The sequence below is a fragment of the Lygodium microphyllum genome, chromosome 2 (assembly GCF_053477565.2).
Source record: "Lygodium microphyllum isolate KBCC chromosome 2, Lygodium_microphyllum_v1.1.10, whole genome shotgun sequence".
In the NCBI taxonomy this organism is placed as follows: Eukaryota; Viridiplantae; Streptophyta; class Polypodiopsida; order Schizaeales; family Lygodiaceae; genus Lygodium; species Lygodium microphyllum.
The window spans coordinates 56993797-57006421 of NC_141136.1; the positions used below are offsets into that span (position 1 = coordinate 56993797).

The 12625-nt window shown below is 41.2% G+C and overlaps 1 protein-coding gene across 1 annotated transcript in view; it reads right to left on the minus strand.

Moving 5' to 3' along the window:
- Positions 1–12625, minus strand: part of LOC148039766 (histone acetyltransferase HAC1-like) — a 63544-nt gene that overhangs the window by 17770 nt on the left and 33149 nt on the right. The window contains exons 3-12 of the mRNA XM_087693821.1: positions 9363–9474; positions 8601–9279; positions 6687–8485; positions 6304–6600; positions 5929–6207; positions 5723–5851; positions 5246–5446; positions 5024–5166; positions 3308–3620; positions 3075–3214 (exon numbers count right to left, since the gene is read on the minus strand). Of these exons, the coding sequence (XP_087549947.1) occupies positions 3075–3214; positions 3308–3620; positions 5024–5166; positions 5246–5446; positions 5723–5851; positions 5929–6207; positions 6304–6600; positions 6687–8485; positions 8601–9279; positions 9363–9474 (4092 nt within the window). The remainder of the gene's footprint in view (positions 1–3074; positions 3215–3307; positions 3621–5023; positions 5167–5245; positions 5447–5722; positions 5852–5928; positions 6208–6303; positions 6601–6686; positions 8486–8600; positions 9280–9362; positions 9475–12625) is intronic.

A 12625-nucleotide genomic window follows, 5' to 3' on the forward strand; every position in this document is an offset into this window, starting at 1 on the left:
GTGTCAAATTTGGACATAAACCAAATTATTGGCTACTAATGTCAATGGTAACATTAGAGATTAGACATTAATTAATTAACTAATGTCAATCTAAGGGTCAAGAACTCCTCAAAGATACTTGGAAGACAAATTGGCCTGGCCAATTTTATTATTGGCTAGTGAAATTAATTTTTTGAGCACTAGATTAATTATTAAATTAATTCAATTAAATAATGCCAAGAAATGGGATTAGAAGGCTGCCACTTAGCAAAACTTGCCTATGCAAGTGCAAAAACGTTTTTAGGGGCTAGTGAAAGTCTATTCTAGCCATTGTGAGAGAAAATAAGACTATCAAAGAGCAACGAGAGACTGCTGATGTGATTTGTAACCACCAAGGATCAATCCTACAGCATGTGACAACAATTTGGAACTCTCCAAGAGCAAGTGACAACAACCCAAGGTCCTTCTGGTGCACATGACAGCATATAAGAGGGGGCAATAGTCTTTCTTGTGGTCCCAAGTTGTAGGTGACAACTTCCATGGCAGTTTGAACAGGGCAGCAACAGTACCTTTTTAGAGTTTCTAGCAATGAGACTCTAAATTTTCTCTCTACAACATTTTGTCTCATCTCCCAACCATCTCTCAAGTTATCTCAATATTTTCCAACGGTTTGAGCTATCAAATAAAGAGATTTCAATCAATCTCTACTACAAACCCTAATTTATAGCAGAAATTAGGGTTTGATAACCGCCTCAGGATGCATGCTCAACATTGAGGGCCTAGGACTTGAATTCCACTAATTGAAATTGAGAAATTTCAAGCAGATTCAACAAACCAGCCAACCAATACCAAATTTGGGGCTGAATTTGTCTTTCAAAAAGCAAGGTAAAGACCAATCATTGAGCAAACCAAGGGGCAAATTAGTTTGGAGGCTTGTGCAAGAGACACAATTAGTGGAGGAGATCAAAGGATCTCACTTGTACTCCTTCCATTTGTAATATAAGATAAAGAAATACCACAAGGGACGCTAGTTTTGGCCAACAAGTTATCCACTGTCAAAGATTAAAGTGGTCATGAGATGGAAACTTGTAGCCTTTTCAGCTTTTTTACAAAGTTTATTTCAATGCATTTACTTGCATGAGATTGGGAGGTGTAACCTTTTGAGCTTCTTTATGTACGTTAATGTGGGTATAACATTTTATAATGAAACAGGCGATTGCATTTGTAGCAATCTCTATATGATAATAACTCTATTTTTGGCTGGCAGGTTTCTCACATGGAGGTGTTTAATCATTAATTTTGACATTTTTTGGGTAATCCTTGTTTTGAGAAGTACCCCTATTGTATACTAATGATTTAAAGAATAGTGTTACACTAAAAAAGGCCCGGGTTTCATGATTCCAGTATGCGTATCACTTGACAAAAGAATGAAAAAGTTGCCGAACTAGAAGCTAAAAATGCTGAGACTAATAAAAGCATGCTAGACTGCTAGATCTACAATCATGAAAGGTAGTAGCAAGGTACATGGCCCTCATGGGTCGCCATAGTATGATGAATATGTCCTCCTCACTAAGATGATGAGCCGCATAGGACATAGGCAATGGGCATTGTGAATTTATATGGCTTTATGTAAGATCACCCCGTTTGGGTGAGCATTCTCAGATGTAAGCCGATACCATGAAGATATACATCATCCTAAAAAGGCCCTCATTGAATATTCACATAGCTTCAACCTTGAACCATGTGAGAAGAACTTAGGAAGACTTGGCTCTAGCTCGAGCAACAGTTTGAAGCTAGCCTTCCTTCTTGGATAGGGTGGTACTAACTTGACTTAACACTAATTACAACAAGTGTAAAATTCACATAAACTGAAATTTTTATGCATAAGAATATTTTTTTAAAACCTATTATCTAACAACTCCAAAAGAAGACAATCTGGTACAACCATATAATCCTTACCAACAATGAGAATTTTTCTCTACAACCATGAAATATTTCTTGCTCAGAAAGATGTTTTAGGGCAAAAAGCATATGCAGGCACCAAGGACACATTTTCCAAACTTGCTTGTACACACTCTTATGAATTCAAGGTTAGATTGAAAAGAATGCAAAGCACAATAGTAACAGGTGGTGCCTTGTCCAGACTAATAAATATGCATGCTAATAGGCCTGCTGCACATGCACGCACGCACGCATTCCCATGATACTTCATAATACTGGTGAGAAGTGTTAAATGGGATGAAAACCCACCATGAAGTATTAACGTAAAGAGGCAAGGCTATGAAACCCTTCATACTTCAGAGGCAAGGTATAAACAGGAAATTACAAAGGTTGACACTTTTCAGGAAGTAATCCATCTGTAGGATTGTTCTGGGGAGTATCCAAGTTGCCATTGGCCAGGATGACCAAACCATCAGAAAATAAGCACATAATAATCATCCCCTTCTCAGGATAGAGAATTTCTCTTGAAGCCAACACAACAGTAGGTGAATCTCAAAGGTTGGCAGGTATTAAAGCCCCCAAGAAAGGTCTAGCATGTGTATTTTTGCAACCATTTTAATGGATGCTTTACAACCTGCTTTTGTGATTAACCTTTGTGACAATGTGACATTAAAAGTGACATTTAATGTAACGTTAAGGTCACAAATATTGAATGTCACATTAAGTAAGGGGAAGGAAATGTGACATTAAAAGTGACATTTAATGTAACGCTAAGGTCACAAATATTGAATGTGACATTAAAGTGTCGCATTTCCTTCCCCTTACTTAATGTGACATTCAATATTTGTGACCTTAACATTACATTAAATGTCACTTTTAATGTCACATTAATGTCATAACCTTCCAAGTTGTTCTCAGGTTCAAAAATATCAGCCTAACCTTTCACATGCTTGAGGCAAGCAGGCACAGACACACATTGCAAGAAGATGAATAAAACAAGAATGTGATCAAAAGTAGATTAGTCAAATGTAAACAGAAATATCTACTTTGCACCTTAAACCGATTATATCAACAAAAACCTAATCAAATGGTTGTACACAGGATTGACTTTACATAGGAAAAAAATGTACTTAAAAGTCTTTCATAGTACATACCCATCACAGATACGGAAGTTTTTACACAATTTGCAAATCCAAAAGCGGCCAGAAAGGATGAAGTTGCAGCAATGTGTACAAGCATACTGTAAATGAACCATGATAAAATCCTCTTTCATTGGAAGGATAGACTCTCCCAACTGCAGACAAAGGACACAAGTCAAGAATAATTAGATCAAAGGTAAGGAACAACAACAACAACTAAACACCCTTCCCAAAATAATGAAGAATACCTTGTGCATAAGCTGCAAATCTTTTGAAGCATTACTTGCCAACTCTGCATGTGCAGCAGCCTTAGTAGCTCGCTTTGTTGCAGTTTTCTTTGTTTTTCCTTTTTTTTGCTGCCTTCTTCCACTCTCTTCCTCATGCAATTGCATTATCATATCTTCAGCAGCCCCTGGCCAATAATCTCCATCAAAGTAAGGTAGACGGGCTGCAGTGACCTTTGCCTGTGCTTCGCCAGTGCGAACAAAGAAGTGATCATACATATTTGTAACCTCTACTACAACGTCTTCATTAGCTGCTTTACGCAGCATTGTAAGATACCTGTCATTGAATTAGAATGAAAAAAAAAAGGTTGATAAATGATCTAAAATTACCACTGGAAGCTTGTCTCCATCCAAACAAAACTTTAGCAAGTTATTTTTCTGGGACTGTACAAAGAGAACAGACATTGCAGCACACTGCAAAGGAGAGCACGAGAGAGAAAGGCTCAAACTATAAGTATATTTTAGATTTCATAATCAGACCAGTGACCATTTGGCACTATAATGTGTGAAGGACCAGAAACATATCAGAACTTGTCTCAGCAGGGGAATTCAATTGACTATGGTATGCTGGGAGCTGAGCATCTACTACATATGAGTCTGTATGACAGGAATTTACAGCTATCAGTTAAAATATCTCTTGAAGGCTCACTGAAGAGCTCCTTTAGAAACCTAGTAAAGTGGTTCTTGAGAAACCCAATGTCAAGTGCAAAGCATTATTTGGGCATACATGAACATCTCTGACAGCAAAAAACGACTTTTAGGGCTTCTTCGAGTTAGGTCAAATCTTGCCCATGTAGGCACCTCCTTGCTCACTCTCTTCACTTCAATGCACATTGCCAACACTAGCCAAGCACCCAAATGAAAAGGACCATTGAAGAAAGATCCTCTCCTCAGCAAAAGGAGTCACATCATAACCATATCACCCCCCTCGCAGATTTGCAGTGATAATCACTCCCACAATGCTTCAGTCACAGTGATTGCCAAGAAACCCATTTCATAAGGTTAGAAAACTCGTTTTATTTGTATTATAAAGAGTTATGAATTCTGATCAATTTGTGTTTGCTACATTCACAAGTCATATTATATACATATTTAAGTTTCTTAGTGTCTCCCCATCTTGAATAAAACATGTTTTGTAACGTTTTACAAAACTTGCATGAAACCCATTTCATGCCTCCCATTTCAGACACCCCTGGCAACTATGGGACTCAGTCTGCAATGACAAGCGGACAGCCCATTGCAAACTACTCTTCGATGTGCGTGTGCATATGTATGTATCTATGTATTAGAGAGAGAATAGTGAGAGAGGGATAATGAGGAAGAAGGCAGTGTGCTTCTATAATCAAATGTTCTCTTCAAGGAAGCTTCCAGCAGGTCAATCTTATTAATATGAACTGAGCAGGTATATGTATGCATGGTCAGTGCTTTGTGTGTGCATCTTTACTTCTCCGAGCTTTTTGACCAGTTATATGAACTTTGAAGTATTACAAGATTGTACACACACATGTCCATGTATGTGCACGTGCATATGTTACCCAAAAACAAAAACAAAAAAGGTGCAAATTACAAGGCTGCTAAAGCCACACGGTGTCTCTCTCTATGGAGTATGGATGTAGGAAAGAAAAAGAAGTGACAAACCAAAGCAACCAAATCTGACAAGATTTGCACTAAGAACCATACCATTCACGTAGTTTGTCTGATCTAGGTGTCTTCTGTATTTCAGGATGGCAATACAAGATATAATCTTCTCCTTTCAAAGGGGGACAAGCCCAAATATAACAACTGGTAAACCCCCTGCTCTTACAGTACTCCAGGTATCCTATCTGCTCAGCAAAAGAACCAATGCCTCAACAACCAAACAGTAGTGTCAAAGAAGAAATAGCAAGCTTCTTACTTTCATACCAGTATTTCATGATATACGAAAGTGCGGAGCGCTTCCCCATCAACTGTCCTTACATCTGGCCTAAAATATTTTACAGAATCCAGATAAGAGAGGTACACACGACGTTGATTAGGTTGAGCAGACTCCGCACCAAACTCTTGTACATACATCCCAAATAGGCACACCTCTACACCTTCAATCTTCTGAAATAGCAGCAACACCTGTAGCCAAGGAGAGACTTAAACAAGGTATTTTTGAGTCAAGCAGGCACATTGCAAACAAATCAGTTTCCTCAATCCATCACAATGAACCCTAACTAAAGAACACAAGCTAATAACATTCATCGCCTTCATATCATTTTGTGCAACACATTACAGCAAGCTGCAAAAACAATTAAATTGGATGAAAGAGCACAAAAGACATGGACCAAAAATATTGCTCTCAAGCCAAGATTACTACGAAGTGTCGATGAGAAGCAACCAGGAATAAAGCTTTACCTTTGACTTGTAGGGAAACTCTGTAGGATAATCTTCCTCCTGGAAAATCTCTAGAAACCGTTGTTTCACTTCCAATCTTTTATCAACAGATGAAACAATTCTAACTACCAAAGAATCAGCTCCAGGGACCTACAACCCACAAGTAGTTTAATAAAAGCTTGCTTAGCAGAACAAAGAGGCAATTTCATTTCCATTGAGGCACTTACTTCATCAAAAGCCTTCTTTTGAGCCTCGGCCCGCAATTGCCTTTCCTGTTTGAGCCTTCTTGCCAGCCGAAGTTCAATATGATCACTCAGAAAAGTTCGTGGAAGATCCTTGGCCCCAAGGACAGCACTTTGTGGCAAAGGTTTCCTTAGGCCATTTTCAATCTCCTCCATCAAACAGGATGGGCATGTGTATTCAGCCTGACCACCCTCATTTCTGCGTGCATTAAAGAGAGCACAAACCTGATGTTGCCATTTTTCACACTTGTCGCATTGCACCCACTGTAAAACATGGTATCAAATGCCATAAGTCTGGCAACCATATATGCCACAAAAACATGTTAACAATAGATAATGCAATTATACTGCAGTCCATACCGGCTCATCTACTTCTTCATCATTCTTCCGTTTTTCAAGTTTTGATTTTGGATGATTAACACCATCTATCTCCACTGTATCACTCCGAACATCATTATAGCATGGTATGCAGAAATAATGCCTAGTTTCACCAAACTGCATAGTCCAGTAAAATGCATTACGCTTTATGCGTGCACCACAGGGTGTACAATATATTGGTGGTGGTTCAAATGTGAGAGTTTCCACTGCACAAAGTTGGCAGGAGTTTTCATTCATCCGATGCTCCATAGCCTGGTTCTTTTCAGCTTTTGCCTTGCTCTGAAAAGGACACAAAGACATTTTCAAGATTAGGAGTTGAATAAAGATGTTACAACCTTTAATAGCAATCCAAACAAAGAAAATACCTGCCCCACCCATTGCCGCAGGCCAACAATGTGTTCTCTTATTTGCTCTGGAGTAAAAAGTTCTGTTAGGGAAACACCTTTAATTTTTGGCTTGCTAACTTTGTGGTTACCAGCAGAATCATGCCCAGGAGAAGACGTGCTGGCAGTAGCTTCCTGTTTTGCATCTTGCTTGACCTGCACAGAAACTTTATTAGTGATGACAGTTGAATCAACTTTCATATTCGAGACTTGTGCATGCTTCACTTCAGGCTCCAGTTCCCGTTGGCTAGTTGGAATGGATCTCACTTGTGTTCCTGCCTGCATTGTGGCACTAACAGCACCTCGTGAATCTGATTTTGTTGTGGCAGTTGCTTGTACAATTTCTTCAGAATTTCCCAAAACTGTGTGTGTGTCAGTTTTGACACCTAATGTGACCATCTGGGCATGAGGTGGCAACGTGAGACTTGTTTGACTTTTGTCAGGCCCAAGTTGGCATGGATCTAGCTGGTCTGCTGGCTCAGTCTTGGGCCGCTTAGCTGGAGGAGGTTGAAAGTCTGTCACATTAGTGGGCAATCTTGCTGAAGGTTGTGAGTTTGCCGGTCCAGCAAGGGTTGCACTTTGACTCACATTACTGTGGACATTTGGTGATACAAAAGGACTCGCAGCTTGCACACCTTGGCTCTGAACAGCCTGCGTGCGCTGCATGTATCTTTGGCGAACTGGTGCACACACAGGACACTGTACATCACGACATTGATGATGATGTTTGATAAGTGCCTTTGAGGGCTGACATCGTGGGTACAGACATTCACGATTGGTACATGATGTAATGTGTGCCCATAACTGTTTTGCAGTGTCGCAATGAGGTGTCGACTGGCATTGGTCTTTTAGAGCAGTGCACTTACTTGCATGTCGCAAGAACAAGAGCCAACGCTGCTGTTTTAGATACCTCTGACTATCTGTGCTACTTGACGTACTCGAGGAGTTTACACCAGTGCCCTGCCCATTTGCTGCTTTGGATGAAACAGATTTATGCTGCTCCTCAGCATTTCCAACACTAACATCTTGTGGTTGCAAGGATTGTGCAGACCCTTCCAGTGCTTGATGACCTGTAGAATTCTGAGATGCTCGTAAATCCTGCAGCATCTCTATCTGTGTGCCTGAACTCTGTGGATTTGACTGTGGTACCTGTTGTTCTGATGATTGCTGCTGCTGACCAGGCAATTGTGCTTCAGAATGGCATTGCAACTGTGGTTTGCCTTCCATTTGGTGTGGCTCTTCATTTTGATCTTTGGAATGCCAAATTTGTGTAGTATTATCAGCCGGCTGATTTAGTTTAGTTTCCTGCTCATTGGACAATTGTGTCTGTGGATGATTCAGCAAGTTCTGAGGACGTTGCAGAGACTGATGTTCCTGTGAGGATTGAAACTGGGAACTCAAAGGGGGTACAGAGCCTGGCACTGGTTGACTTTCATCATGTGGCACACCAGAAGAACCTGAACTGTTTGGTTTTTTACCATACAGTTCTGAAGGCAACTGAGCTTGATATGGAGATTTTGTCTTCAGAATCTGATGTTGTTGGTAATTTCTAGTAGCTCCTGCTATCTTTGACTGATGAGCTTTATCTGCCTGAAAAGCAGGCTGCTGAGATTGCTGAGGTGGCAAACCAGGAACAGGTATCATTTTTGAAACTCCTTGAGAATGCATTCCTAGGCTCCCGTGTGACATACCAGTGGATGCAGGATTGTAATGACCCAAACCAGTAATGTCATTGGTACTTGACGCATATCCATCTGTTCCCATCTGACCTGGAATTCTAGCTGTTCAAATCACAAAAACTTCAAGTCATCTCAAGCCCACAAGCACTTTCATTCCCAAAACCAGGAAGACCCAAGCATACTAATTTCCAAATAAATCAAAAGAAAAATGACTTACATTGCATGGGTATATAATGTGGCTGCTGCTGCTGCTTCATGAGCTGCTGTGACTGCATAGCAGAAACGTTTCCAAACTGAACAGAATTAGGGAAGCCCAGATTGCCACTCACTACATGCTGCTCACTACCCATAAGCTGCATCCCATTGCCAGTAGCACCAGTTCCATATTCAAATGGTAAGTGATTTTTGCGCTGCATGTTGTTAGCCATGCTTCCACCCACTTGGCCATTTATATTCCGATACATGTGACCACTAGTTCCAGAATTGTACGTTTGCTGTTGTATTGCAGACACATCCATATTGGGACCTACACTAGCAGAAGCATGGGACATCGCCATTGAACTTCCTGGACCCGCTGCTGAAGGGTCATACACATGGGAACCAAGCCCAGGAGTTGGGACCATGCCACTTGCAGTAATCCCACGCCCTTGGAGAACTGTAGAACCACTAACATTAGTGCTCAAAGTACCTGTACCAGGAGTTGGCACTACAGTCATCTCACTACCAGGAGTAGGTATCATAGTGCTTCCTTTTGAAACCCCTGGAGTTGGTATCATTGAAGTTGGTGAAATGTTGGACCCACGAGCTGCATAATTTGGATTGCTTCTACCTGGAGCCAATCTTCTTGCTACAGCTTGTAGTCGATGCTCCAATGTGGTCAAATCAGAATATTCCTCCTAATAGTCAGACAGTCCAAAAAAACCTTTAACTTGAGAAACCCAAAACATGTATACCATTATGAGGTCTGCCCAATAGGTACCTTTGAAGGGGCATCACGATAGAGGGATTCCTCCAAACGCTTCACAAAATCCGGGAGTTTTTGCTGCCATTCTGAGGTAACGTGTGGTCTTCGCTTTTGAAACAATTGCAAGCTGGGAATAAGTAGAAAACTCAGTAAAGAGTAATGTAATACATAGTATCCATAGCATCTGACAAAGCAAAAAATGACTGATAAGAGTCCTACAAATCCAAGCCAGCACCTGGAGTTTAGAGGTTTAAAGTTAACTTTCCATGCTCAGTTTTCGTCTTCAGTACTCTGAATTAAGAACAGGGTGAAGTGCAAGTACAGTCTCCTCCTTGCAGGAGCTAGAGAAGAGCAGTTGTGATCTTACTTATGATGCAACTCCATGAGGATAGTGAAGAGCAGTTTGATCTTACTTACAATGTGACCCCATGAAGAAAGCCCATTGCTGTGAAGACGTGTATGCATCGTCCCAAGTGATGGGGGACACGGATGGTGCCGGGGACATGACAAGGACGGCCAAAAATAGGTGAAAGGGGACAAGGGCACCAGGATGGCATGAATAACATTCAAAATATACTTAAAAACTAAACAATTCTTTTACTTTACCTTTGTCCAAAATGTGCATCATCAAAGTAACATGGAAAAGTGTAACTTGACACGATACAGATAGCCTAGGGGCCCATCCCCAAGGCAAGAGTGAAGCTCATTAATTTTTAATAATTAAGTACAAATAAGTGTTGAGCTAAAAATGCATTAGTTTTACTTAAAAAGCCCCAAAACATGCTTAATTAATGAAGAAAACTTGCTTATTTAAAAGAAACGCAATCCAAGAGAGTTTCTGTGTCCCATAAGCACAAACCCACTTGGGAGGCCCAAACTTTCTATAAATATGTATGTTGCCCTCCATTCAGCCCTTAATCTCGTTTTTGCAGATTTCAGGTCTTTCAGCTTGCTGCCCACACCCCGTTTGCAGAGGACATCTCGGCCGAAGCTGTCCATTGCTGTCTCCATCAGTTGGCGCCTGATTTCCAACCCCTCTTCACGCAGTTTGGAGCTTATTCCAGCCAAGCAACTATTGTTCCTGTGCAGACCTGCTGCAGTACAGCCTGCCACATCATCACAGTCCTGCAGTCTGCGTTTTTAGTCTCTCTCTCTCCTGCAGACTGTCCTACCTGCGTTTTTAGTCTTTCTCTCTCCTGCAGGCTGTCCTGCTTGCATTATTAGTCTTTCTCTCACCTACTGCCTGTGTTTTTAGTCTTTCTCTCTCCTCATTGCTGTTTGTATCAAGTCCAGCTTCTCACTACTACGTTTGCTAGTGTTCGACATCCGGAGGCTGCCTTGCTACGATTCGGGATCCGTTCAAAGTACAACACATTCTCCAACTCATTACCCCTGCCTTGATCCTTGAGATACAGGAGTTCGAGGTACAGCATTCATTCATTGCATAGTGTGTTTGTTGCATGAGCATCGTATATTCAGTAGTCATATCACTTCATGCGTTCACTGTGTTCATTGTCTCTAACTTACCCTAACCCTAATTGTGTTCTTTCATCAGTCTGTGCTTTGCCGTACAGTTTCTGTTTATGTTTCTCATCGTATATTCAGTAGTCATATCACTTCATGCGTTCACTGTGTTCATTGTCTCTAACTTACCCTAACCCTAATTGTGTTCTTTCATCAGTCTGTGCTTTGCCGTACAGTTTCTGTTTATGTTTCTGTGTTAGGGTATTTCTTTACATGGTATCAGAGCTTGGTACTCTCTGAGAAAACTAGGTCTTTGATCTGAAAGCTCTACCACAAGAAGCAAGAACAACAATAGGTTCAAATAACTTCGAACACAACACCACCGATTCAATCTCCAAAATCAACTATGCCAAGAACCAAGCAAGAGTGGGCCGATCAGCTTGCTCCACAAAGTTCCAACATGGTGGAAGACACTTCTGATTACATGGAAGAAAAGCTAGGCAAGCTAATCTCTAAAGAATACAAACTGATCATACCTTATAGACGAAAGAAGATTGACGAGCTCGATCGAAAGATTGCCCTTCAAGAAAAGCTTCCAAATAAAGGTATACATCAATCTCTCTCTTCAAATGTTGCATGTAAATCTAATGATGTTGCACGGCCATCGAGACCTCCATCAGGAATGGACCCCCCTCTTGGAGAACAAGACCCAGATTATATTTCATTCTTTCATCCTCTTCCGTGCACTCCGATGCAAGATACTTTAGATTCGTCTTTTGTTCCTTCTTCTTTTACCTCTTCTGCTTTGCAATATTCTGGCAGAGATCATGTGCAAGAAAGAGTCCAGTCTGTTGACTACGGAAAAGGTCCTCTTGAGGACCAATTCTTGTATGTTAACACACGCCGTGGGGATTACAAGAAAAAGTCAAGTACCTCTTCTTTTAGCCTTCCTTCTTTTTTGTCTACTTCACAAAATCAAAATGAATTTGGTGTTCCTTTTTCTTCATTGCATGGTGTATCATCATCTTCACATTTTCATTTCCAATCATTAAATGATAAAAATGAACAAAATGCATCTGCACCTCACACGCCACATTTTCAAAACCCACCCATCCCACCACATTCTTCCGCTACTTCTCCACTTCCATTCACATCATTTACATTTCCATTTCAGACACCTCGTGTCGCACCGCACCTTACACCAGGGGGTTATAGAAACATAGATACATCCTTTAGGACCTCATCCGTTCCTCAACCGGGTGGTGCTTCACCTACTTCACACACATTTTTGGGATCATTGCAGCTTGGGTATCCCCCCCCAATCTCTCCCAAGTGTGGATCAGTTGACTCCACAATTTGCCTCCATAGGTTTACCTAGTAGACCTTCTGGTCATATATTGTGCCCCAGCCTTACTTTGGACAAGGATTCCGTGTCCCAATGCCTCCACCTTCACCGGCACCTTATGGAAACATTCATGTTCCAGTGCCTCCGTCTCAATCAGCACTCATTGGACACTCACAACCTACTTCTGCCTACCTACCTCTACCCCCTCCTACCTATCAAACATATCCACCTCCACCATCTTATTCCCCACATCCATCTTACCTCACCTACCTGACACCTCATGGTTCTGGCTCATCTTTTGCAATGCATGCATTTAAAGACAAACTCGTTTTAACAGGTCAAACTTAATGAGACATGTCCTTGACTCCCAGAACCTATGGGATCTTGTGCAGGGGTTGGAACCCCAACCAGATCCCACACTTGTCCCATACTAGGTTATCCACTCATGGAAGGCTAGGAATGCCTCCGC